Raw genomic sequence first — 22,124 nt, 5'->3', positions numbered from 1 at the left:
ATAGGGATTTCTCACTTGTTTTTACTGTAGCTTATTTAAACATGTATTTTAGGCTGATCAAAAATGTATTGTAGTGAAAGGGAAAACACGTCAGTGAAGTGGCTTTAGCTTTTGATTAGGACAGAAACAGGGAGAAGGCGGCATGAAGACGTTGACAAATGCAGAAGTGTGTGGGAAGTAAAGGCAAGCAGGAGAGTTAGAGAAGAGGGAAGATTTATTCCCTGGAAAGGGTTTGATTACCAAGGAACACCAAAGCCCAACAGAGAAAAGAAAAACATGCTGTGTTTAAAATTGTTCTGTTTTTAAGACTGTCTTTCCATCCACGGTTGACCTTTGCCAGGTAGAACAGAAAAATTATAAAGAATCTTCCTCAGTCAGTGACAACTTTCTTGCTGAAAACCAGTCTGATAAAACATTCTCGCTGTCAGAGGGAAAAATAAGAATTAAAAAGCAAAATAGGAGAGGAAACAAGAGGAAAAATCTAAGGGTGCCATTTTTTCAGGAGCCTCAACTTTACCTTCTCATCCCTGAGTGTTACATCCCTGGCCAGCTCTTCTTTGTAAAGATGAAGTCCCACAGGGCACTTCACCTCACAGGTTTCTCAGTCACCCTTATCAGGCAGATGTTCCAAATGTGCTCCAAAACCCGCCTGCATGGCTTGCACCTCACTGTATTGCTTTTAATGCTTGCATGCAGCTGGTTCATCTTGACTGGGGCGTCTCTCACAAGAGAACAGTACGAGGAGTTGCAGGGCACTGCCAATACCCCTCCTGGAGGAACTGTGGCTTCTTGGGGGTCTGGTACTGATAAAGCCGTAGGTCTGGACCCAGAGGGGAAGCAGCCCTTTGGGAGGGAGCTGCAGGAACGCATTTAGCTCTGCCTGGGGATGGACAATGAGTCATCTGGGAGCTGAGGGGTCAACAGGAGAGGGGAGAACATCATGGGCACCACTGCGGTGGGTGGATGTCTGCTACAGATCTCCTGATCAGGAAGAGGAAGTAGATGAGGCCTTCTTCAGACACCTCCTCTCTGCTGACATCCCACCTGATCCGTGCAGCAGTCGAGTCTCATTGCCAGCCCTTCCCACCCTGGGAGCTTGGGAGGTATTGTACAGTAGTCATGCTCTTGTTATTGCTCATCCCCATAGAATACTACCCCAGGAAGAGTCCTGAGCAATGTGAGAGGGACAGGATCTCCCATCCCAGGGGCTGGAGGTGAGCAATTTGCCCTTTCTCTTAACATAACACATCCATGTTCACACAGAATCTCTTCCTTTCAATGGCATTTGTCTACCGGTCATAATTTTCTCCAGTTTTCTGCTCTAACCAGCCCCTTGGGAGCTTTTGTCAATAGCGTCCTCAGTGGGAGCAATTAACAGTGCAGGAAACTTTGGAGTTTGTATCTGATACTGACTCCTTGAGAGGTTTCATCACCTACCTCTCAGTGCCTGAGGTTGCATGGAGTTGGCACCAAACCCTCCTGAGGGGTCATTAAAGTGCCTTGGGCTGTTGCTGTGGTGCTGAGCTGGGCCGGGCTCCTGGGCCGGAGGGAGCTCCTGGCAAGTGGGCAGCGCTGCAGAGAGACAGCTCTGCCCAGGAGCAGCTCCTCTGCAAAGCGCAGCAGGGCTGAGGGCACTGCCTGCAGGCACCCAGGGCAGAGCAGCGAGGCACACACAGCTTCAAGGCAGCCTGGGCTGGGAGGCTGCTGAGAGCTCCGAGGAGGAGAAAGCGTCAGGGCCCTGGCCACAGTAAGTCTGGGGGTGCAGGGCAATGCAGCTGCAGCTCGGGGAGGGATCTGGGGAAGGCGGCAGAGCCGCCAGGAATCTGCCTCCTGCCTAGAGGAGGAGGAGGAGGAGGAGGAGGAGGAGGATCTGCTCCCGAGCAGGGCTTCCCTGGTGCCCCCTGCGAGGGCCAGGGCATGAGGGCTGCCTTCTGGCGGGGCCGGCTGCAGGGGTGTGCAGCCGGGTGTGCAGGCAGGGGTGCCCAGGGCTGTCCTTCCCAGCAGGGTCCCTGCACCCCAGGGGGCTGTGTGCTGGGGCAGGGACTCTGCCGCCTGCCAGGGTCAGCACTCAGCCTGCCCGGGGAGCTCCCCACGGCGCTGTGGGGAGAAGCTGTGGGGGGAAGGAGAGACCCCCGCCAGGGCAGGCTCCTTCTGCTCTCCAGAGGCTGCTGCGTGGATCAGGGATGCTCACAGCTCCAGATCACTCTGAGGTCTTTTGCAGAGGTTCCTTCTGAAGAAGGATATCAAGGCTGCTTTTACTTGAAATGCAAAGACCTTTTCTTTGAGATTTGTTTTTTGGTTGGCTGGGTGGGCATTGCTAGATTTTTTTCTCCACTCTAGTGGAATAACTCAGATCTCAGTTGTCTTTAGGATTCTCAGTCGCTCCTGAGCCCCTGCACCTAGACTGCTGCCCCTGGGCCGTGTCCTGCTGCCAGGAGGGGTCCGCAGGGCAGAGCTGAGCACAGGGCGGGTGGGATGGGGGCTGGCAGCACTGACAGGGAGGAGATAAGGGGACAGAGAAGCGGCTCCAGGCAGGGACAGCTGCAGGAACCAGAGATATGGGCATGAAGGGAGAGGGAGTTGCTGCCAGGAACGCTGTGGGAGGGGGGATTCGGGCACCTCCCTGCCATTCCCTGCAGTGCAGATGCCTTCCATGGAGCAACCCCCTGATCTCCCCCCTGTCCAACACAGCCTCTGCCCTCAAGGTCATGGGGCACCTTCCCAGCGGCCTCACCCTTGAAGAGGAGAAACTACCCAATACCCAACTGCCTGTCCCTTTCTGCCTCCAAGAACACGAGCAGTGTGGTATTTCTTCATTTTCCCCCTCCTGTATCTGCTCCCCTTACTGTCATCCCTGGACTTGCTGGGATGGGGGGTGGTGGGGTTAAGCTGCAGTTTTGAGCCCAACCCTGTGGGTCCTGCTGTGCAGATGTGTCCATGGGAGTAAAGTTTCCTCATAATCTGTGGGTAAAACAAAGGACCCAATTCTCTCTTCAGGACACCTCCATTTTAGGACATTCAACTCTTGCTCTGAGGGGTTCATGCTGGGCTGCAGGTTTCTCTCCAGGTGGGCACAGCTTTCCCAGGACATCTCTGTGTTATCCAGCAGCCCCAGGGAGGAAACACCTCAGTGCTAAGGCCATGGAAATGCTGCTGGGTGTCTGCACACAGGCAGCTGCAATGAGCCCTCTGTGTCCCTGGCTGGGAGGGGAGAGCTGAGATCCTCCTCAGGTGTGATGAGAGGGGCTGAGGGCTTTGGAGAGCTGTGCTTGGAGACTGGATTCCTCTAGTTCCAGCAGTGCCCTGTTTCCATCATCCAGCTCAAAACGGTGCCAGCAAAGGGTCAGATGAGACCAGGGCTGATGGACAGAGCAACTCTCCTCACTCTGAATTTCAGGACAGCCCCTTGGTCTCTCAAAACATACAATGTTTCAGTAGGAGTTCAGCAGAAATGCCATAAATTTCTGCCTTAAAACCACTCCTCATGTGTAGTGGTGCAACAAAAACGGTTTAAAAAATCCAATATCCCCACAGCTATGCCTTGCAGTAAGGTGAATTGGGAGCAAAAACGCTGAACATGAGTGGATTTAATCTGTGATCACACATGTTCCGATTTATCTATGGCTGGCAGGACTGACTCCTCCAGAGCTCACAGTAGAACTGGAGGACTTGGTTAAAAGGGAGAGGCAGTCACTGAGAGATATGAAGTAGGTTTTATCTCAGACAAGTCTACACTAACATTTCAATGTCTTTTCCTCCATGGACAGTGCCCAATGACCAGTGGAAGCAATTTTTCAACAGCAGCTCCATCACCGAGTTCCTCCTCCTGGCATTTGCAGACAGACGGGAGCTGCAGCTCCTGCACTTCTGGCTCTTCCTGGGCATCTACCTGGCTGCCCTCCTGGGCAACGGCCTCATCATCACCGCCATCGCCTGCGACCACCACCTCCACACCCCCATGTACTTCTTCCTCCTCAACCTCTCCCTCCTCGACCTGGGCTCCATCTCCACCACTCTCCCCAAAGCCATGGCCAATGCCCTCTGGGACACCAGGGACATCTCCTACTTGGGATGTGCTGCACAGCTATTTTTCTTTTTCTTCTTGATACAGCAGAGTTTTCTCTTCTCACCATCATGGCCTATGACCGCTACGTTGCCATCTGCCAACCCCTGCACTACGGGACCCTCCTGGGCAGCAGAGCTTGTGTCCACATGGCAGCAGCTGCCTGGGGCACTGGGCTGCTCTATTCTCTCCTGCACACTGCCAACACATTTTCCCTACCCCTCTGCGGAGGCAATGCTGTGGACCAGTTCTTCTGTGAAATCCCCCAGATCCTCAAGCTCTCCTGCTCAGATTCCTACCTCAGGGAAGTTGGGCTCCTTGTGGTTAGTGCCTGTTTAGCATTTGGGTGTTTTGTTTTCATTCTTTTTTCCTATGTGCAGATCTTCAGGGCCGTGCTGAGGATCCCCTCTGAGCAGGGACGGCACAAAGCCTTTTCCACGTGCCTCCCTCACCTGGCCGTGGTCTCCCTGTTTATCAGCACTGCCATCTTTGCCTACCTGAAGCCCCCCTCCATCTCCTCCCCATCTCTGGACCTGGTGGTGTCATTTCTGTACTCGGTGGTGCCTCCAGCAGTGAACCCCCTCATCTACAGCATGAGGAACCAGGAGATCAAAGATGCCCTGAGGGAACTGATAACAGCATGAATTTCTGAAACAATAAATTACCTGTATTTTGTGAATAACTTGAAATGTAACTCATTACAAAGGAGGGCACAGTATGTAGGTTCTGTTGGGGTTTTGGGAGTTGATTTTTTTGTTTGTTTGTTTGTTTTACTTTACATAATATTCTCTACAAAGAAGTGTGATTATTTGTCGCTTTTATAATTTGGCATCTATCAAGATTTGTGTGACTGAGAGACTTTGTAAATGAGGACCCATGCTCTCTTTGTGTTTAAACAAAATAAAGGATACTGCAGCGATATATTTCTCTGAGATCCTTCCTCCAAGCTGTTCTCTGGATCTACTGGGATCAGTGCTTGTGTGCAGAGGTGGAGGGGAAAAACATCTTGGCAGAGCAGTGCTTCCAGGAAGCAAATGCACTTGATCTTTCCTAAGCTGCTGGTTTTAAACTTCCCCTTTCTGCTCCTGAGCCCTTTTATTGGCCTATGATCTGAGTGCTTCTGTGCCGTGGTCACAGTCCCACGATGTGGCAGTTCTGTGACCACAGGCAGGGACAGGCAGTGGGCACTTCTGTGACAGAGCTGGCCTTCAGGACAGTGTTTCCATCAGACAAGGGGATCTCCTCAGGGCAATGCAGGAAGGTTTAGGTCTTCTTCCAGAGTTGCTCTCAAGAGCATACCCAGGAAATTGCCCAGAAGAGAAACCACCAGTGAAGACTGGAAATGTGTGAATGTGCAGGGTGGGGGCACACAGCAGTGTCCTCACACATTCAGGCTCCTGTGAGAGACCTGAAGGCCCAGCAGAGCAGGGGCTGGGCTGTGCCCATGTGCGCTGGGCACCCCGGGGAAGCTGCCCCAGGGCAATCACCACAGACCAGCACATAGCAACCACCATTTCCAGCATGGTCCTCTCACCCCAGCTCAGAGAGGCTGTTTATCTGTCTTCAGAGGGACACAGAAGGATTAGGTCAGAAGTCCAAATTGTCATTGTGTCTCTCTGCTCCATCACCCTTTCTTGGCTGTCTGGCCCCTGCCTTCAAATGCACAGAATGAAAGGAGCTGCCCTGGGGAGCATCTCACCTGCGCAGTCAGAAGGGGTTCTGCAAGCATGAGCGACGCTGCCCTTCAGAAGAAGGCATTTCTCACCTTTCAGAAGGCACAGAGCACATCTAGGGAGTGTGAATGCACTCAGAGGCACACATACCTTCATCTTTCACCTCTCCCAACTTCCTTTACAATTGATTGAAGCAACTAACAGAGAAGCAAAAGTTCTTCCTCGTAGGTACCACCTCTGCTCACAGCAGTGTCAGTGCTGGTTTTGGCACCTTTTGCACGGTGCTGAGTGTTTCCCGCTGGTGGCCACATCCTAAGGTCAGTACCGGGCTGTGTGCCACCCACTTCTCTCTGCAAGATTCCCAAACTGGCAGGTCTGTGCTGAGAAGGCAGCTGCACCCTGGCTAGGGGTATTGATGTCATCTACGGTCATCATCTCATTCCTGTCCCAGATACAGTGCTGTGGCCCCAGTAGAGTGGGCCACCTCTTCTGTGATTTCACTGGAGCTCTCTGTCTTGGTTTGGGCTGAAATAGAGTTAATATTCCTTTTCAGGGACTAGATGAGTGCTGTGTTTTGGATTTAGCTTTGGGTTTGTAATGGGAAAAATGCTGATAGCACACTGATGTTTTCAGCTGCTACCAAGACTTCAAGGACTCTCCGACTCCTCATGTCCTGCCCGTGCGCAAGGGCACAGGAAGCAGGGAGGGAAAACGGACAGAGCATCAGACCCTAAATGGCCAGTGGAATATTCCATATCATGGAATGTCATGCTCACTATTTAAAGGAGGGGTGGTTGGGAAGGAGCTCTCTCACTTACAGGATTGTGATTGCGGGATCTTGGTATCTCGGGGTCGCTGGCCGGGAACGGGATGGATATTGGTTAGCAGGTGGTAAGCAATTACGCTGTACATTGCCTCTTTATATATTTCTTTTTGTTTTCCCCCTATCATGGTCATTGTTCTCATTTTATTGCCATTATTAAACTGTTCTTATCTCAGCCTGTGAGTCTCCCTTCACCCCTCTAATCCCCTCCCCTATTCCCAGGTGGGGAGGGGGAAGGGAGGGTGATTAGCTGCGGTGGTTGGCTGCTGACCAGGCCCAAACCACGACACTCTCCTGCAGTGACACCATGACAGTCCTGCTGTTCGCGGTCACACCCTTCTTCTGAGATCCAGTCCTCACCTTCCTCTGAGGGTAGGCTGAGGGACTTGAGCTTCTTCAGCCTAGTGAAGTGGCGGCTCAGGGCACTGTAGCAGTAGCCTGCAACTGCTTAAAGGGTGGTTTCAGAGATGATGGAGCTTTTCTTGGTAGTGGGAAGAGAAGGAAAGCTCCACAAAGTGCAACTTGGAAAATTCAGTCTGGATGTGAGGGAAGGAAATCTCACTACAAGGGTTGCATTGTGGCATAGGAGGTGCCCAGAAGGACTCTCAAAAAGCCCACAGCACTGTTTTTTCAAGGAGCAGGCCAGCGAGGGTGGAGAGATGTCAGTGAAGGTACAGAAATGCTGGGGTGACAGCTCGGTGGGAAAGCAAGATGGATGTCAAAATCCTGAAGGGAAAAAGGTGCATAAAGGGGACAGTAGAAGGGAGCCTGCAGTAGTGGTGGCCAAGGGCTCTGGAAGGGCTGAAAAGGCCACACAAGAACAAGCTCTTTGTCCCCTTGACTATGGCAGTTGCCTCTGTCACTGAGACCTACCAGGATAAATCTTATTTTGAGGCTCTGGAATTTGTTTCATCCTCTCCCCTTCTTGGGGAAGCTGGGGGGTGTTGTGCAGTTTCCCTACACGTGGCATTGCTCACCCTCACACCCCACTGCCCCCAGGAAGATCCCTGACCCACACGTGAGGGACAAGACCTGCCTTCACAGGGCCTGGGGGTCAGGGCTTGGCCTTTCTGCTTCACAAAACAAAACAAGGGGTTTTTCAGCTTTACAGCCACCTGCACAGTGCCTTTGCCTACCTGCAACCACAGCCTCCAATTATCTGCTCTAACGAGTCCATGGGGAGGCTTTGTCAGTAATGGCCCTCAGTGGGGCCAATCAATGCTTCAAGGTACTTTGGGTTTTCTTCTGACTTTGACTTCTTGAGTATTTTGCTCAGTCTCCTCTCAGTATCTGAGGCTCATGGACTCAGGGCCAAACACACCATGGGGCTCATTAAAATACAGAATGTCCTAACATGCCATGCATTTTCCTGTTATTTTCTTGAAGTCTTCAAGACTTCTACAGCTAATTGAATAAATTTTGCCATGTAGTTAAGGAGGAACATTTCCAAAGATATCTAATAAAAATGATTCTTCATTATAAAGAGCTATTTTATAGTAATTTCACTTTAGAGAAGAGGTGATAACAACATTCTGTTTCTGATATTGATGCAGAATGTCTCCTCGGGAGGTCTGGACAGTCCCTTGGGGTCCAACACAGAATGGACAATCCTTCCTCCTCATTGCCCAGTCTCACCATTTCTCACATTGGCCCCCTGGGACTTGCATCACTTCTCCTTACATCAGCCTTCTCCACTGATCTCTTCAGCTGGATGTTACAGGTCCTTTGCACCAGCTCCCACTGCTGTCCTTAGAGAACTGGCTGCCCACAGGCACAGAAGGGTTTTAGTTCCTTGGAAACAAAGAAATCTAAAGTATGATAAAGCTTCATCAACAGTAAAAACACTTCACAAGCATATGCTAAGTACAAGATATTGCAAATGAGGTTGCCTTCTGCAAGGTCTACTGTCAGGAAAAATACCTTAGGTAGCTAAGTACACAAAGATAGGTATAAACAAAATTAAAGTGTTGACTAAGGAAACAACGAGGCTGTTGAAAGATTTTACTCCCTCGAGTTCAAAACAACAGCACAGGTGAGAGTTTTCTGAAGGAACAAAGAATAAAGGGAAGGAGAAATCTGGAGAATAATGGAAAGGTCCTTTGCCTTGCAGGGTCTGCATCTGAAAAGGTGACATGAGAAATGTTATTGTATCCTGGCCAGGTGCAAATTCATGAAAGATTAGAGAAATTAAGTATGTGGTAAACCAGGCAGGATAGTGGCAATGAAGTTAGACTGGAATATGGATATTTCTTTGGCATATGCCTGTTAAGAGGTCATGGAATTGGTAGAGGCTTCTTGTGGGAGAGGACAAGCCAATGTTGCAGCCATCTTGGAAAGATCCCACAAGGGCCACCCAGGGAACCACAGGCTGTACAAGCTCTCTTTGGTGAGGAGTGTGCCGTCAGTTAGAGTCCTCTTGGGTGACGTTCCTGGGCACCTAAAAGAGAAGAAAATGTCCAAATGCAGTCGGCAGGGACTGTCCAAGGGTAAATCATGCCCCGCCAACCTGATTGCCTGCAGGATGAAGTAACTGTTTTTGTGTGTGACATAAGAACAGTGGATGTCAGGTACCTCCAATGCAGCAAGACATTGGCCATGATCTCCCTCAATATTCTCATACCCACGTTAGGCCATTACAGTCTGGGTGGGTCAACAGACAGAGAGGTGAAACACCAGTTGGAGGCTCAGGCTCAGAGAGCTGTGGTGAAGGGGTCATACCCTACCTGGAGGCCAGTGGGAGATACTGGGGCATTGTGGGGCAGCACAGGGAGCTCTCCTGGGATCTGGGCAATTTAACAACTCTACCAGGAGGCAATTCTGACAGTGTTAGTCAATGACAGTAAATTGAGAGGACCATTCCTGTGCCCTAGGGATGCTATTTAGATGAAACCTGGCATATGAGAGGACGGTCCTGTCAGGAACTTCACAAGACAAAAGAAGGAAAATGTCCAGGTCTAGCCCCTGGGAGAGAGTGACACCCTGTAGTGACGGCAGAAGGTGTCTGCCTGGATGAGGAGCAGCTCTGTAGACAAGTCTGTGGTTTTGCTCAGGTATAGAAAGCAAAACATGATCCAGCAGTGATCAGCCCAATCCAGCATGACCTGGTTGCAAAGGCAGCCAGCAGTGTCCTGGAGTGTTTAAAGAGGAGCCCTGCCAGAAGAGTGAGGGGAGTGATTTACCCACCACTCATCACTCGCCAGACCATCGGTAAATTGTTGTAACAATTTTGGTTCAAGTGTGCTGGGACTGGCTGGGATGGGGTTAACTTTCATTGTCACAGCCCTTATGGTGGCTTGTTTTGCATTGGAGCCTAAACCAGCATTGAAAACACAGCATTGTTGTGGTTATCGAGGAGCAATGCATGCACAGCATCACTGTGTTTTCTCACTCTTTTTCCTTCCTGTGAATAGCTGCAGGTGGACAAGAAGTGGGGGGTAGATGGGGTAGACACAGCCAGGACAGCTGACCCCAACTGACCAAAGAGATATTCATAGAATCATTGTATCATAGAGCAGCCGAGCTTGGAAAGGTGCAACCTTTTCTGAGAAAGGGAGCCTACATGAGACTACCTAGCACCCTGTCCAATTGTTTCTTGAAAACCTGCAGTGGTGGGGACTCCACCACATCCCTTGGGGAGTTCCTTCCAGTGAATGACTGTCCTTAGCCCTTTGGCCTGTCTCCAGTCTGCCTGTGGATTTCTTTCATTGGGAGGACCAGAACTGGACACAGCACTCCAGCTGTAGCCTGACAAAGCCTGAGCAGAGTGGGATGATCATGTCCCTGTGTCTGCTCGTAACGCCCCTGTGGATGCAGCCCAGGAGCCTATTTGCTGTTGTTGCTGCAGCGGGGCACTGCCGGAGCCTCTTCAGCTTGCTGTCCACCAGGAACCCCCAGGTCCCTCTCAGCAAGGCTGCTCCCCAGCCACACACCTCCTGGCCTCTACTGGGCTCTTTGGTTGCTCTGACTCAGGTAGCAGGACTTTTGACTTGTCTTTGTCTTGTGGTTCATATTGTTCTTGCTGGAACCATTCGTCCAGCCTGTGCAGGTCTCTCTGTAAGATGACTGTCCCTTCTGGCATGTCCACCTCACCACCCAGCTTAACGTCATTAGCAAACTTGCTGAGGGTGTTTTCAATCCCAACATCCAGATCATTTATGAAGATGTTGAACAGCATGGGACCCTGGTACCAATTCCTGGGGGGATCCAATGTGCTACAGGCTTCCAGCCTAAGTAAAAGCATTGATCACCACCCTCTGAGTGCAGCCTCTGAGCCAATTTCCTACCCATCTCTCACACCAACACTTCAATCTCTGTCTTGCCACTTTGTCCAGGAGAAGGATGTAGGAAACGGTGTTGAATGTTTGCTGAAGTCCAGGACAACAACATCCACTGATCTCCCCATGGCAACAGAATATGTTATTTCTTTAAGAAGATGATGATGTTATATTGACATGATTTGTACTTGAGCAATCTATGCTGGATTTTCCCAATCACCTCCTTCATTTGGTTTGTGACAGTTGAAAGTTTTGCTGTACCAATCCCCAATACAGTTTTCATTGCCTCTTCTCCCAAGTCCATGATGGTTTGGAGGCTCCCCAAGCATCTGACCCCTGCCCAGACCCAGCTGTGTCCCATGCTGGTCTTTACAGACAGCCCTGCTCCAGGGTCTGCCGGGGTCTGTGGCAGGAGAGAGGCCGGGCAGGGCTGGCCGGTCCCCCCATACAGGCCCTGAGACCAGCAGGAGGATGGAGATGGTCTCACAGAAAGACTCACCCATAAGCTTGGGTGAGCAGCCAGTGCTGGAAATGGCCTGTGAGAGATGCTGGGGGGAGATGAAGGCCCTGGGCCACCTGCCTGGTCTGTTCATGCCAACAAGAGCACAGAGCCGCCTCTTCTCTCCTGCACCTGCATGCCTTCAATCCCTTCCACAAGCCCTGGCTCTGCACCACAAATCCCCTGGTGTGTCCTCACCCCGCGTGGTCATGCAGTACAACTTATACTCTGTTGTTTTTCTCTTCCTGCTACTTTCCACTCAAGCCAAACTTCTGCAAGATTTCCCCCTCCCCTGCCCTCCTCCACCTCATTCCCCAGCAAAGCCCAGTCTGGATTAGTCCCAAGGCAGGTTCCTGGTACTCCCACCATGGCCTCAACCCCTCTGAAAGGCAGAGCAGCTCCATGGGGGCACGGAGGGGTCAGCCCCGGAGATGGGAGGCATCAATGGCACAAGGAGAAGGAGGTCAGTGTCACCGTGCATCCCCTGCTCTCCTCTCCAGCACATCCTGAGGGCTTTGCAGCCCCTCCATGCCATCCCCTCTCCCGTGACCTGCACAAGATCCCTGGCCCTGGAGGTTCTCAGGCAGCTTCTGCTGCCATGCTGTCAGAGAGGCCTGACCTGAGATGGTGCAGCCAGAAAGGTGTTTTCATTCCCCATTCATTCCTGCCCCGATCAGGATGGATTTAAGGCAAAAAGTTGTGTGTTCATTTATTCTGCTTAAATACACAGAGAGCTTGTTATTGAAACCAAGTCTCTGGGTTGCACAAGATGGTTGGATACTGAAGTAGGAGGGAAAGAATAATGCTATTTCTTTGAAGAACACATCATCACAACTGGAAAAACGAGGACCAAAATGTATAGAGAAGCAAAGGTATTCTTGGGCTGTCATGACATATAGTAGGGGTCATCTGCAGAGAAAGGCTGAGAGTCTATGGCTGCTGAAAAACCTCCGATCGGTTTCGTCAGGGCATCCTTGGGTTCCTGGTTCCTTATGCTATAGAAGAGGGGGTTCAATGCTGAAAGCATCACCTATTACAGAAATGAAACTACCAGAGACAGAGATGGGGAGAACATAGAGGAGGCCTTCAGGTAGGCAAACATGGCAGTGTGGATGAACAGGGAGATCACGGCCAGGTGAGGGAGGCACATGGAAAAGGCTTTGTGCTGTCCCTGCTCAGAGGGGATCCTCAGCACGGCCCTGAAGATCTGCAGATAAGACAGCACGATGAAGAAAACCCAACCAAATACTGAACGGGATGTAGCCAGGAGAAAACCGTAAACTGTTTTCTATCCAGGGCTCCACTTCTCAACCTGTTTCTTAAAATGGTTCAACTTTTGCCAAACATCTTCATTCAAGGGTTGATTCAGTTGCCCACAAAGTGGTGACCACTGCCCGCAAGATACACAAGGGTAGATGAGGCCATGGCATGGGACTGGGAAATGTGTCCCCAGGCTGATGGGAGACTTTCTGGAGCAGGAGCTGGTGGACAGGCAGGGTGAGCCAAAGCATCTCAGTCGAGACAGCTCATTTCTGTCCCTTGAGTAGATGAGGCAGACTGGACAATTGCACCCAAGCTGCCTCGTGTTGGAGGCGAATAAGAAATGAGTGGGTCCAGATGTTGCAGAGCCTACTGGAAGACGTACTTGTAGCCCACATACAGTGGGATTAGTGCAGATATGACTATTCAAAACAGGAAATTTCCCTTATTTAGACTCTTTACATCCCTCTGTGAATTTAGGGAGCTTATAACTTCAGCGTGTGAGAAACCGTGAGTAATTATGGACAGAGTCTGGGTCAGGGGATTCTCTGCTTGACATAAAATATATTTTCCTTTGCTGTAAGGGCATCTCCACGATAGAAATTGGACTTCAGAGCAGTTTAGGTGGACTTCATATGCAGAAGAGGAGTTCTGTTTTTTTTTTTGTTTTGTTTTGTTTTGGTTTTTTTTGTTTGTTTTTGGTTTTTTTTGTTTGTTTTTTTTATTTTTTTTTTGTTTGTTTGTTTTTTCGTTTGTTTGTTTGGGTTTTTTTTGTTTGTTTTGTTTTTTGTTTTTTGTTTTTGTTTTTTTTTTTTTAATATTATTGAACAGGACAATCATTTGGTTTTGTTTTTTGGCAGGGAAGAAACATTCTTCTGTGTCTGTGTGCAGCTCATTTCCCAAGTACGTCAAGTAGGTGTTGGTGTGAATGGGCTGAAACGTGCATCTATAGACCATCCTGGAGAAAGCTCAGATTGGAACAAAGGTGCTGTAAGTCACAGGGGGCTGGTGATAGACGTGTGGGGTTCGAGGTAGGGACAAACACTGCCCAGAGAGTGTCTGACATACAGGGTCTTGACTTCCATCCATATTCAGACTTAATCAGGAGATGCTCTAGATCAGTATCAGTTGCAGTTGGGTGATGTCCCTTAGTGTGTAAGCAGGAAAATAAGAACTAGTGGAAAAAGAAGAGATTGTTTCTTATTAACATTTATTACTGAAATCTTTTTCACTTTGACTACACTCCTGAAACCACTCAAATTCACCACATAGGAACTGAGGAATTCAGTGATACTCAGAGACTTGGCTATTGAGGACGTTTCAGCTGCTTCTGAGCCCTCTGGTGCCCAGTTGCTGAACTGCAGATCCTGGAAAGGGATTGAACTGGCCTCTAGAGAAGTAGGAGTCAGCAGGAACCGTACAAGTTCCTGAGGGTGTCAGTGATCGCCACCGAGGTCCATCACTGGAGAGCCCATGGAGGGAATGAGGAGACAAGGTTCCTGTCCCTGGGGGTGGTGAAGCAGGAAGGCAGAGGCACTGCTGCCAGGCTGAAAATCAAATGTTCAGGCAACTATGAAAGCCCTTGATGTGTTTCCTCAAGCAGTATGTTCAAGCTCTGACCACCATAGCCTGGGAATGGGGATCCTTCCCCTCAGGGGATTCTGAGGAATCTTCACACAGACACCTCACATCTTCTTCATCTTTTTCACACACACACTGTCACATATAACCCCATTCCCTTGGACCAGGAGGTTTGTGCATCCTCCAGGCTCCTGGATGTTTCCTGAGGCCCATCCAAGTGTGGGGAGTGAAGGAAGGAAAGAGAGGTGTCTCAGCCTCCCCATCAGCCCCAGGGCTGAGGACCAGCCATGGCATGAGGAGACGGAGGCCAGTGTCTCCCTGTGTCCCTTGCTCTGGTCTCCCAGGCATCCTTATTGTCCCCTGCCAGCAAGCCCCTCTGTGCCAGCCCCTCTCCCAGGAAAAGACTTCTGGCCCAGGGGCTCCTCAGGCTCCTCCACTTGCCCTAGCAATAGAGATTCTTGCCCTGAGCTGTTGCATACAGAAATAGATTTCTCCTGAGAGAAACTGATGCTAAAGAACATACAAAAAGACATGAAGAAATTGAAGGAGCAATTTCCTAAAGGAAGGGAACAGTCTTAATCACAAATGAGGATGATCTTATGGTCCACTGACACAGACTCTGGTTACAGATTAAATAACTGCAGTTAGGTATTGGCCAGGTGCAAGATTTAGAAAGATGACTAAAGATTTTAGAAAATGAGCTAGAGAAGTTTGGAACAGAAGCTCAGTTTCTAGCAGAGCAACATATAGTCACAACCGTAAGTCACAATAAATGCAAAGCCAAAACACACCATGTCCCAGGCTGGTTCTGTCCAGCCGTAGGGCAGGGGAGAGGGAAAGGCCAGGAAAGGGGCTGGGTTTGGCTGTTGAACATGGGCTGCAGCAGAGATGAGGAGTCAAGGAAGTGGATGGGGAGAGATGGGCAAAGGCAACACCAATGGTGGTGGTAATTGCGATGCCACGACTGTTACAGGAGCCTGATTGGCCAGCAGCTGGCCCCAGAAATTTGGGGACAAGACGTGCATCGCAAAAACGTTCAACCCAGCAGAGACAAGCTAGGGACAGAGAGGACGGGGAGAGACAGGCCAAGGGCAGATGGCAGGAATGGTTATGATGATGAGGTGGCTTCCACTGCAGCAGCCTGGCTGGCCCTCAGGAGACATGCTGGCCAGCAGGCATTCTGAGGTCATCCAGTGCATCTGAGAAGGCACCCAACAGAAACGACCTCCTTGGGGAGGGGAGGGTGGAGGCAGGTGGAAGAGACCCACCTGCGTTCTGATTCTGGGGGCACCTCTGTTCTTGTGACCTGAGCAGCCATGGCAGACAGGAGGGCACGCAGGGCTGATGGCCACCCTGCTCAGGACTAGCCCTGAGACTGCTGGGAAAATCATTTCCTTATCTCCAGGGTGAACATCCCCTGTTTCACCCAACCCTCCTCTTTCAGCCTCTTAACATGCTCCATGGTAGAGAACCCCATTCTGTATTCTTGAAGACCTCCTTATAGGTGTGGAGAGGCAGCAGGGAGGTGCCCCTCAGTCTTCCCTTCTCCAGGCTGCACAAGCCCAGCTCCCTCAGCCTCTCCTCACAGACAAAGTGTTCCAGCCCCGGCCTGTCTTGGAGGCCATTCACTGAACCCCCTCCAGCTTGCCAACATCCTTCCTGTACTGGGAATCTGCAATCTGGACACAGTAACCTGGACAAGCCCCTGTCTTGATCTCCTGGCCGTCCTGCTGGCCACAAAGGCCTGGGTGCAGCTTGCCTCCCTTGCTGCCAGGGCACACAGCTGCCTCCTCTCCAACCCACCAAGACCTTTCCCACAAGGCTTCTCCCAGCCAGGCAGCTCCCAGCCTGTGCCATTGCCAGGGGGATGTCCTGCAGGGTCACACACGGGCACTTGGCCTTGCTGGGTTGCCTGAGGTTCCTGCCAATGCGTGCTGTCCTGCTCGTTGAGCCCTTTCCCTCAGCACAGAGGACTGGAGAACTTTTCAGTACAGAATTAGGCAAAGAGGACATTGAGTGCCCCATCCCCACCTGTCTCTGCTGTTATTAAATCACCCTCACCATTCATCAGCAGACCTGTATTTTCCTACTTCAGCCTTGGTCTCTAATGTGTAATTGAAGGTCTTCCTTTTGCTCTTGACTTTTCCTTTCTACCACCAGCTCCAGTCAAGCTTTGCCTTCCTAAAAACAATGAGGTCAATACATATTAATTTGTTCTTTGTAAAATGTCCTTGCTGTCACCTCCCAGCAGCTAATTCATGGTCCCTGTTAGAGCCAGCCCTGTCCCTACACTGACTCAACCTCCCTGCCCATAAGTACATTACTGTCAAGGGAAGACCCGTGGTGGAAGAAAGGTGTCTAGGGCAATCCAAACCATGGGCAGTGGAGAAAGAGAAACAAGGGTGGGCTGTTGCTATGCTAGGCTATTGTACTACAACATCTGTACCTAAATAGATAGATAAAATGGATCCCTCCAAGAGTTGGACTTGAACCTTCCATCTATCCAGCACCTGGCCCTGGGATCCTCTCATTCCCCTGCTCTATCATGCACAAATTCTGGGTCTGTGCAAACCACCTGAATTCCAGCAAGGCCAGGTTCAAGGTCCTGGCCATGCATCGGGGCAATCCTAAGCACAGGTACAGGCTGGGCAAGGACTGGATTAAGAGCAGCCCTGCAGAAAAATACTTGGGGGTAAGAGTGGATGGAAAACTGACTATGAGCCAGCAACGTGAGCTCGCAGCCCAGAAAGCCAACCGTGCCCTGGGCTGCATGAAGAGAAGAGTGGCCAGCAGGTCGAGAGAAGTTTTTCTCCCCCTCTACTCCGCTCTTATGAGACTCTACTTGCAGTGCTGTGTCCAGATCTGGGACCGCCAGCATAAGAAGGACACGGACCTGCTCGAGCTGGGCCAGAGGAAGCCATGAAGATGATCAGGGGGCTGGAGCACCTCCCCTGTGAGGACAGGCTGAGAGAGCTGGGGGTGTTCAGCCTCAAGAAGAGAAGGCTCCGGAGAGACCGTCTTGCTGTCTTCCAGTAATTAAAGGGGTCCTGCAGGAAACATGGCAGGAGACTCTTGATCAGGGATTGTGGGGAGAGGTCAAACGTTAAGGTTTAATATTAGAAGAGGTTAGACTGAGATCTAAGGAAGATATTCTTTACTGTGAGGGTGATGAGACACTGGAACAGGTTGCCCAAAAAGGTGATGGATGTGTCCTCCCTGGAACTTCTCTAGGCAACCTGTTCCACTTTCTCCACAATCTCATGGTAAAACATTTCTTCTTTAAATCAAATCTAAATCTAAAAACGTTGTCCCTTGTCCTGCCAATACAGGGCCTGATAAAAACCCTCACTTGGTCTTTCTTGGCCTATGACCGCTCTATTTTAATACAAACAACTTGGCGAGTGCCCAGACATCTCCCAAGATGGGGTTTGGAGGCCTCAAGAGCATGAACAGTATAGGGAGGTTGAATGTCGTAGAAGAGTGGAGTGGAGACATGGGAAAGTCTAGGAGTAGACTGACAGTGCTTGAAGAGAGGTTTCAGAGCTGTTGATTTTCTTCATAGTGGAAAACAGCATGAGAAAGAAATAATGCCACAAAAGTTCAGCTGGGGAAGGCCAGACTGGACACAAGCAGCAATGCAACGCATCACTCAGAAGAATCCTGGATCAGCCCAAGGCTTTGTGTTTCAAGCAAGAGCCAGGGAGGATGGTGAGAGATCAGGAAAGGAAGGAAGAGGCTCAGGTGGGAGTGAGGTGAGACAGCTGGGGTGATGAGGAGAGCCTGCAGGGAAAGAAATGCAGGGGATGCAACCCCATAGGACAGCCTGTAGTGGAGATGACAGAAGACTGTGGAAAAGCTGAAAGACCCCAATAAATTCAACCCCATCACGATTTTGGCCATGGCTGTTGTCTCTGCCACTGATGCCTGTGAGGAGGCACAGTCCCTTGCAGCACGGGGGCCTCATGGCCTCCTTGTGCATCCTCAGGAGCCTGGGAGGTGCACATCTCCATACCCCCTACCCCAGGAAGAGCCCTGAGGAATGTGGGAGGGAGAGGATCTCCCTTCCCAGGGGCTGGGGGTCGTGGCTTGGCCATTTGGTTAATGGGCACAAGGCCTGGTACTTTGCCTTAATGCAACACATTCAGGTTTACTTGAGCATCAGAGACATCTTTCCCTTGCTTTTCTGAAACTGTTGTCACTGCCTCCAAATTTCTGCTCTAACCGGAGCCTGGGGAGGCTTTGTCAGCAGTGGCCCTCAGTGGGAGCCATTAAAGCCACAAGAAACTTTGGAGTTTCAATTTAACTCTGATTTCTTCAGAGGTTTTTCCAGGTTCTTCTCAGTGCCTGAGGTTTATGGAGTTGGCACCAAACCCTCCTGAGGGGTCATTAAAGTGCCTTGGGCTGTTGCTGTGGTGCTGAGCTGGGCCGGGCTCCTGGGCCGGAGGGAGCTCCTGGCAAGTGGGCAGCGCTGCAGAGAGACAGCTCTGCCCAGGAGCAGCTCCTCTGCAAAGCGCAGCAGGGCTGAGGGCACTGCCTGCAGGCACCCAGGGCAGAGCAGCGAGGCACACACAGCTTCAAGGCAGCCTGGGCTGGGAGGCTGCTGAGAGCTCCGAGGAGGAGAAAGCGTCAGGGCCCTGGCCACAGTAAGTCTGGGGGTGCAGGGCAATGCAGCTGCAGCTCGGGGAGGGATCTGGGGAAGGCGGCAGAGCCGCCAGGAATCTGCCTCCTGCCTAGAGGAGGAGGAGGAGGAGGAGGAGGAGGAGGAGGAGGAGGAGGAGGAGGAGGATCTGCTCCCGAGCAGGGCTTCCCTGGTGCCCCCTGTGAGGGCCAGGGCATGAGGGCTGCCTTCTGGCGGGGCCGGCTGCAGGGGTGTGCAGCCGGGTGTGCAGGCAGGGGTGCCCAGGGCTGTCCTTCCCAGCAGGGTCCCTGCACCCCAGGGGGCTGTGTGCTGGGGCAGGGACTCTGCCACCTGCCAGGGTCAGCACTCAGCCTGCCCAGGGAGCTCCCCACGGCGTTGTGGGGAGAAGCTGTGAGGGGAAGGAGAGACCCCCATCACAGAAATGACAGTGCTGCTCACAGCTCCAAATCATTCTGAGGATTTTGCAGAGGGTCCTTCTGAAGAAGTATGTCTAGACTGCACTTGAAATGCAGCGACTCTTTCGGATTTCTTTTCTTGTTTGACTGGGTGGAATGGTTAGATTATTTTTTTATTGTGGAGAAGGCACTCAGATCCCTTTTCTCATTACCACTTTTCTGAGCTGCTCCTGAGACCCTGAACACACAGAGCTGCCCCTGGGCAGTGTCCTGCTGCCAGGAGGGGTCTGCAGGGCAGAGCTGAGCACACAGCGGGTGGGATGGGGGCTGGCAGCATTTACAGGGAGGAGATAAGGGGACACAAAATCAGGTCCCAGCAGGGAAAACCCCGGGTATCAGAGACATGGACAGGGAGGGAAAAGGATTTGCTCCCAGAACACCATGGGAGGGGGGATTTGAGTTCCTCCCTGCCAAGTCCTTCAGTTCAGATGCCTTCCATGGAGCAACCCCCTGCTCTCCTCTCTCACTCAAAACAGCCTCTGCCCTGAAGGCCATGGGGCACCTTTGCAGCAGCCTCAGCCTTGAAGAGGAAAATTTACTCAATACCTAACTGCCTGTCCCTTTCTCCCTCTAGCAGCAGTTCCAGCATTCGGGAATTTCTCCATTTTTGCTTTCCTGTATCTACTCCTCTTACTGTCATCCCTGGACTTACTGGGATGGGGGTACAGGGTTAAGCTGCATTTCTGAGCCCAACCCTGTGGGTCCTGCTGTGCAGATGTGTCCATGGGAGTAAAGTCTCCTCATAATCTTTGGGATCAGGGGAAAATAAAGGACCTAATTCTCTCTTCAGGACACCTTCATTTTAGGACACTCAACTCTTGCTCTGAGGGGCTCGTGCTGGGCTGCAGGTTTCTCTCCAGGTGGGCAGAGCTTTCCCAGGACATCTCTGTGTTATCCAGCAGCCCCAGGGAGGAAACACCTCAGTGCTAAGGCCATGGAAATGCTGCTGGGCATCTGCACACAGGCAGCTGCAATGAGCCCTCTGTGTCCCTGGCTGGGAGGGGAGAGCTGAGATCCTCCTCAGGTGTGATAGAGGGGCTGAGGGCTTTGGAGAGCTGTGCTTGGAGACTGGATTCCTCTAGTCCCAGCAGTGTCCAGTTTCTTGTCTGGGGAAAATCTGTCTATCATCATCCAGCTCAAAGTGATGCCAACACAGAGCAGAGGAAACCAGGGTTGATGGACAGAACAACTCTCCTCACTCTGAACTGCAGGACAGACCCTTGGCCTCTCAGGACCCAGAAGTTTTCACTGGGAGTGCAGCAGAAATGCCAAGAATTTCAGCCTTAAAACCACTCCTTGTGTGGTGGTACAACTAGAACAGTCTGAACAAAAATAATCCCCAGAGGTCTGCCCTGCAGTCAGGTGAATTGTTTGCAAACATGCTGAAAACCTCTTTGGAAACATGACTGAATGTAATCTCAGATCACATGTGTTCCGATTTATCTGTGGTTGTCTGGCAGGACAGACTCCTCCAGAGATCACAGCAGAGCCCCTGCTCCATGGGGCACCCTCAGCCAACACCAACCTGAGCTCACCGGACGGACTGGCCGAAGGTCTTGGTTAAAAGGGAGAGGCAGTTGCTGAGAGATACAGAGTAGATTTTATCTCAGAGAAGTCTACCCTAACTTTTCAATGTATTTTCCTCCATGGACAGTGCCCAATGACCAGTGGAAGCAAATTTTCAATGACAGCTCCATCACCGAATTTCTCCTCCTGGCATTTGCAGACAGACGGGAGCTGCAGCTCTTGCACTTCTGGCTCTTCCTGGGCATCTACCTGGCTGCCCTCCTGGGAAACGGCCTCATCATCACAGCCATCACCTGTGACCACCACCTCCACACCCCCATGTACTTCTTCCTCCTCAACCTCTCCCTCATTGACCTGGGCTCCATCTCCACCACTCTCCCCAAAGCCATGGCCAATTCCCTCTGGGACACCAGGGACATCTCCTACTTGGGATGCGCTGCACAGCTCTTTTTCTTTCTCTTCTTGATAACTGCAGAGTTTTCTCTTCTCACCATCATGGCCTATGACCGCTACGTTGCCATCTGCCAACCCCTGCACTACGGGACCCTCCTGGACAGCAGAGCTTGTGTCCACATGGCAGCAGCTGCCTGGGGCACTGGATTTCTCTATTCTCTCCTGCACACTCCCAACACATTTTCCCTACCACTCTGCCAAGGCAATTCCATAAACCAGTTCTTCTGTGAAATCCCCCAGATTCTTAAGCTTTCTTGCTCAGATTCCTACCTCAGGGAAGCTGGGCTCCTTGTGGTTAGTGCCTGTTTAGGATTTGGGTGTTTTGTTTTCATTCTTTTTTCCTATGTGCAGATTTTCAGGGCCGTGCTGAGGATCCCCTCTGAGCAGGGAAGGCACAAAGCCTTTTCCACGTGCCTCCCTCACCTGGCCGTGGTCTCCCTGTTTGTCAGCACTGGCATCTTTGCCTACCTGAAACCCCCCTCCATCTCCTCCCCATCCCTGGACCTGGTGGTGTCATTTCTGTACTCGGTGGTGCCTCCAGCAGTGAACCCCCTCATCTACAGCATGAGGAACCAGGAGATCAAGGATGCCCTGAGGAAATGATAACAGAATGATTTTGTGAAAAAATAAAGTACCTGTCTTCTGTAAACCACTCATATTTTAAATCATTACATCCCAGTGCATAATCTGTAGCTTTTGTTGTTTTTTGTTGGGGTTGGGTGGGCTTTTTTGCTTTCTTTAATTTACATGGTGTTCTCTACAAAGAATTGTCATTATTTGACCTTTTTCTAATAATGCAACTATCAAGCTTTTGTGTGACCTAGAGACTGTGTAAATTAGGACCTGTGCTTCCTTTCTGTTTAAACAAGATAAAGGA

General features: G+C 51.0%; 2 protein-coding genes across 2 annotated transcripts; both read left to right on the top strand.

The window, feature by feature from the left end:
- The first annotated feature begins 4,134 nt into the window (after nt 1-4,134).
- On the top strand, nt 4,135-4,707 carry LOC122153012 (olfactory receptor 14J1-like). Its single transcript, XM_042789141.1, has one exon. The coding sequence runs from the start codon at nt 4,135-4,137 to the stop codon at nt 4,705-4,707; it is 573 nt and encodes a 190-aa protein (XP_042645075.1).
- Nucleotides 4,708-20,899: 16,192 nt separating this feature from the next.
- LOC122153011 (olfactory receptor 14A16-like) lies at nt 20,900-21,850 on the top strand. Its single transcript, XM_042789140.1, has one exon. The coding sequence runs from the start codon at nt 20,900-20,902 to the stop codon at nt 21,848-21,850; it is 951 nt and encodes a 316-aa protein (XP_042645074.1).
- The last annotated feature ends 274 nt before the right edge of the window (nt 21,851-22,124 follow it).

The sequence above is a fragment of the Tyto alba genome, unplaced genomic scaffold (assembly GCF_018691265.1).
Source record: "Tyto alba isolate M040663 unplaced genomic scaffold, T.alba_DEE_v4.0 Super-Scaffold_15, whole genome shotgun sequence".
Classification (NCBI taxonomy): domain Eukaryota; kingdom Metazoa; phylum Chordata; class Aves; order Strigiformes; family Tytonidae; genus Tyto; species Tyto alba.
This window is presented reverse-complemented; position numbering and strand designations above follow the sequence as displayed.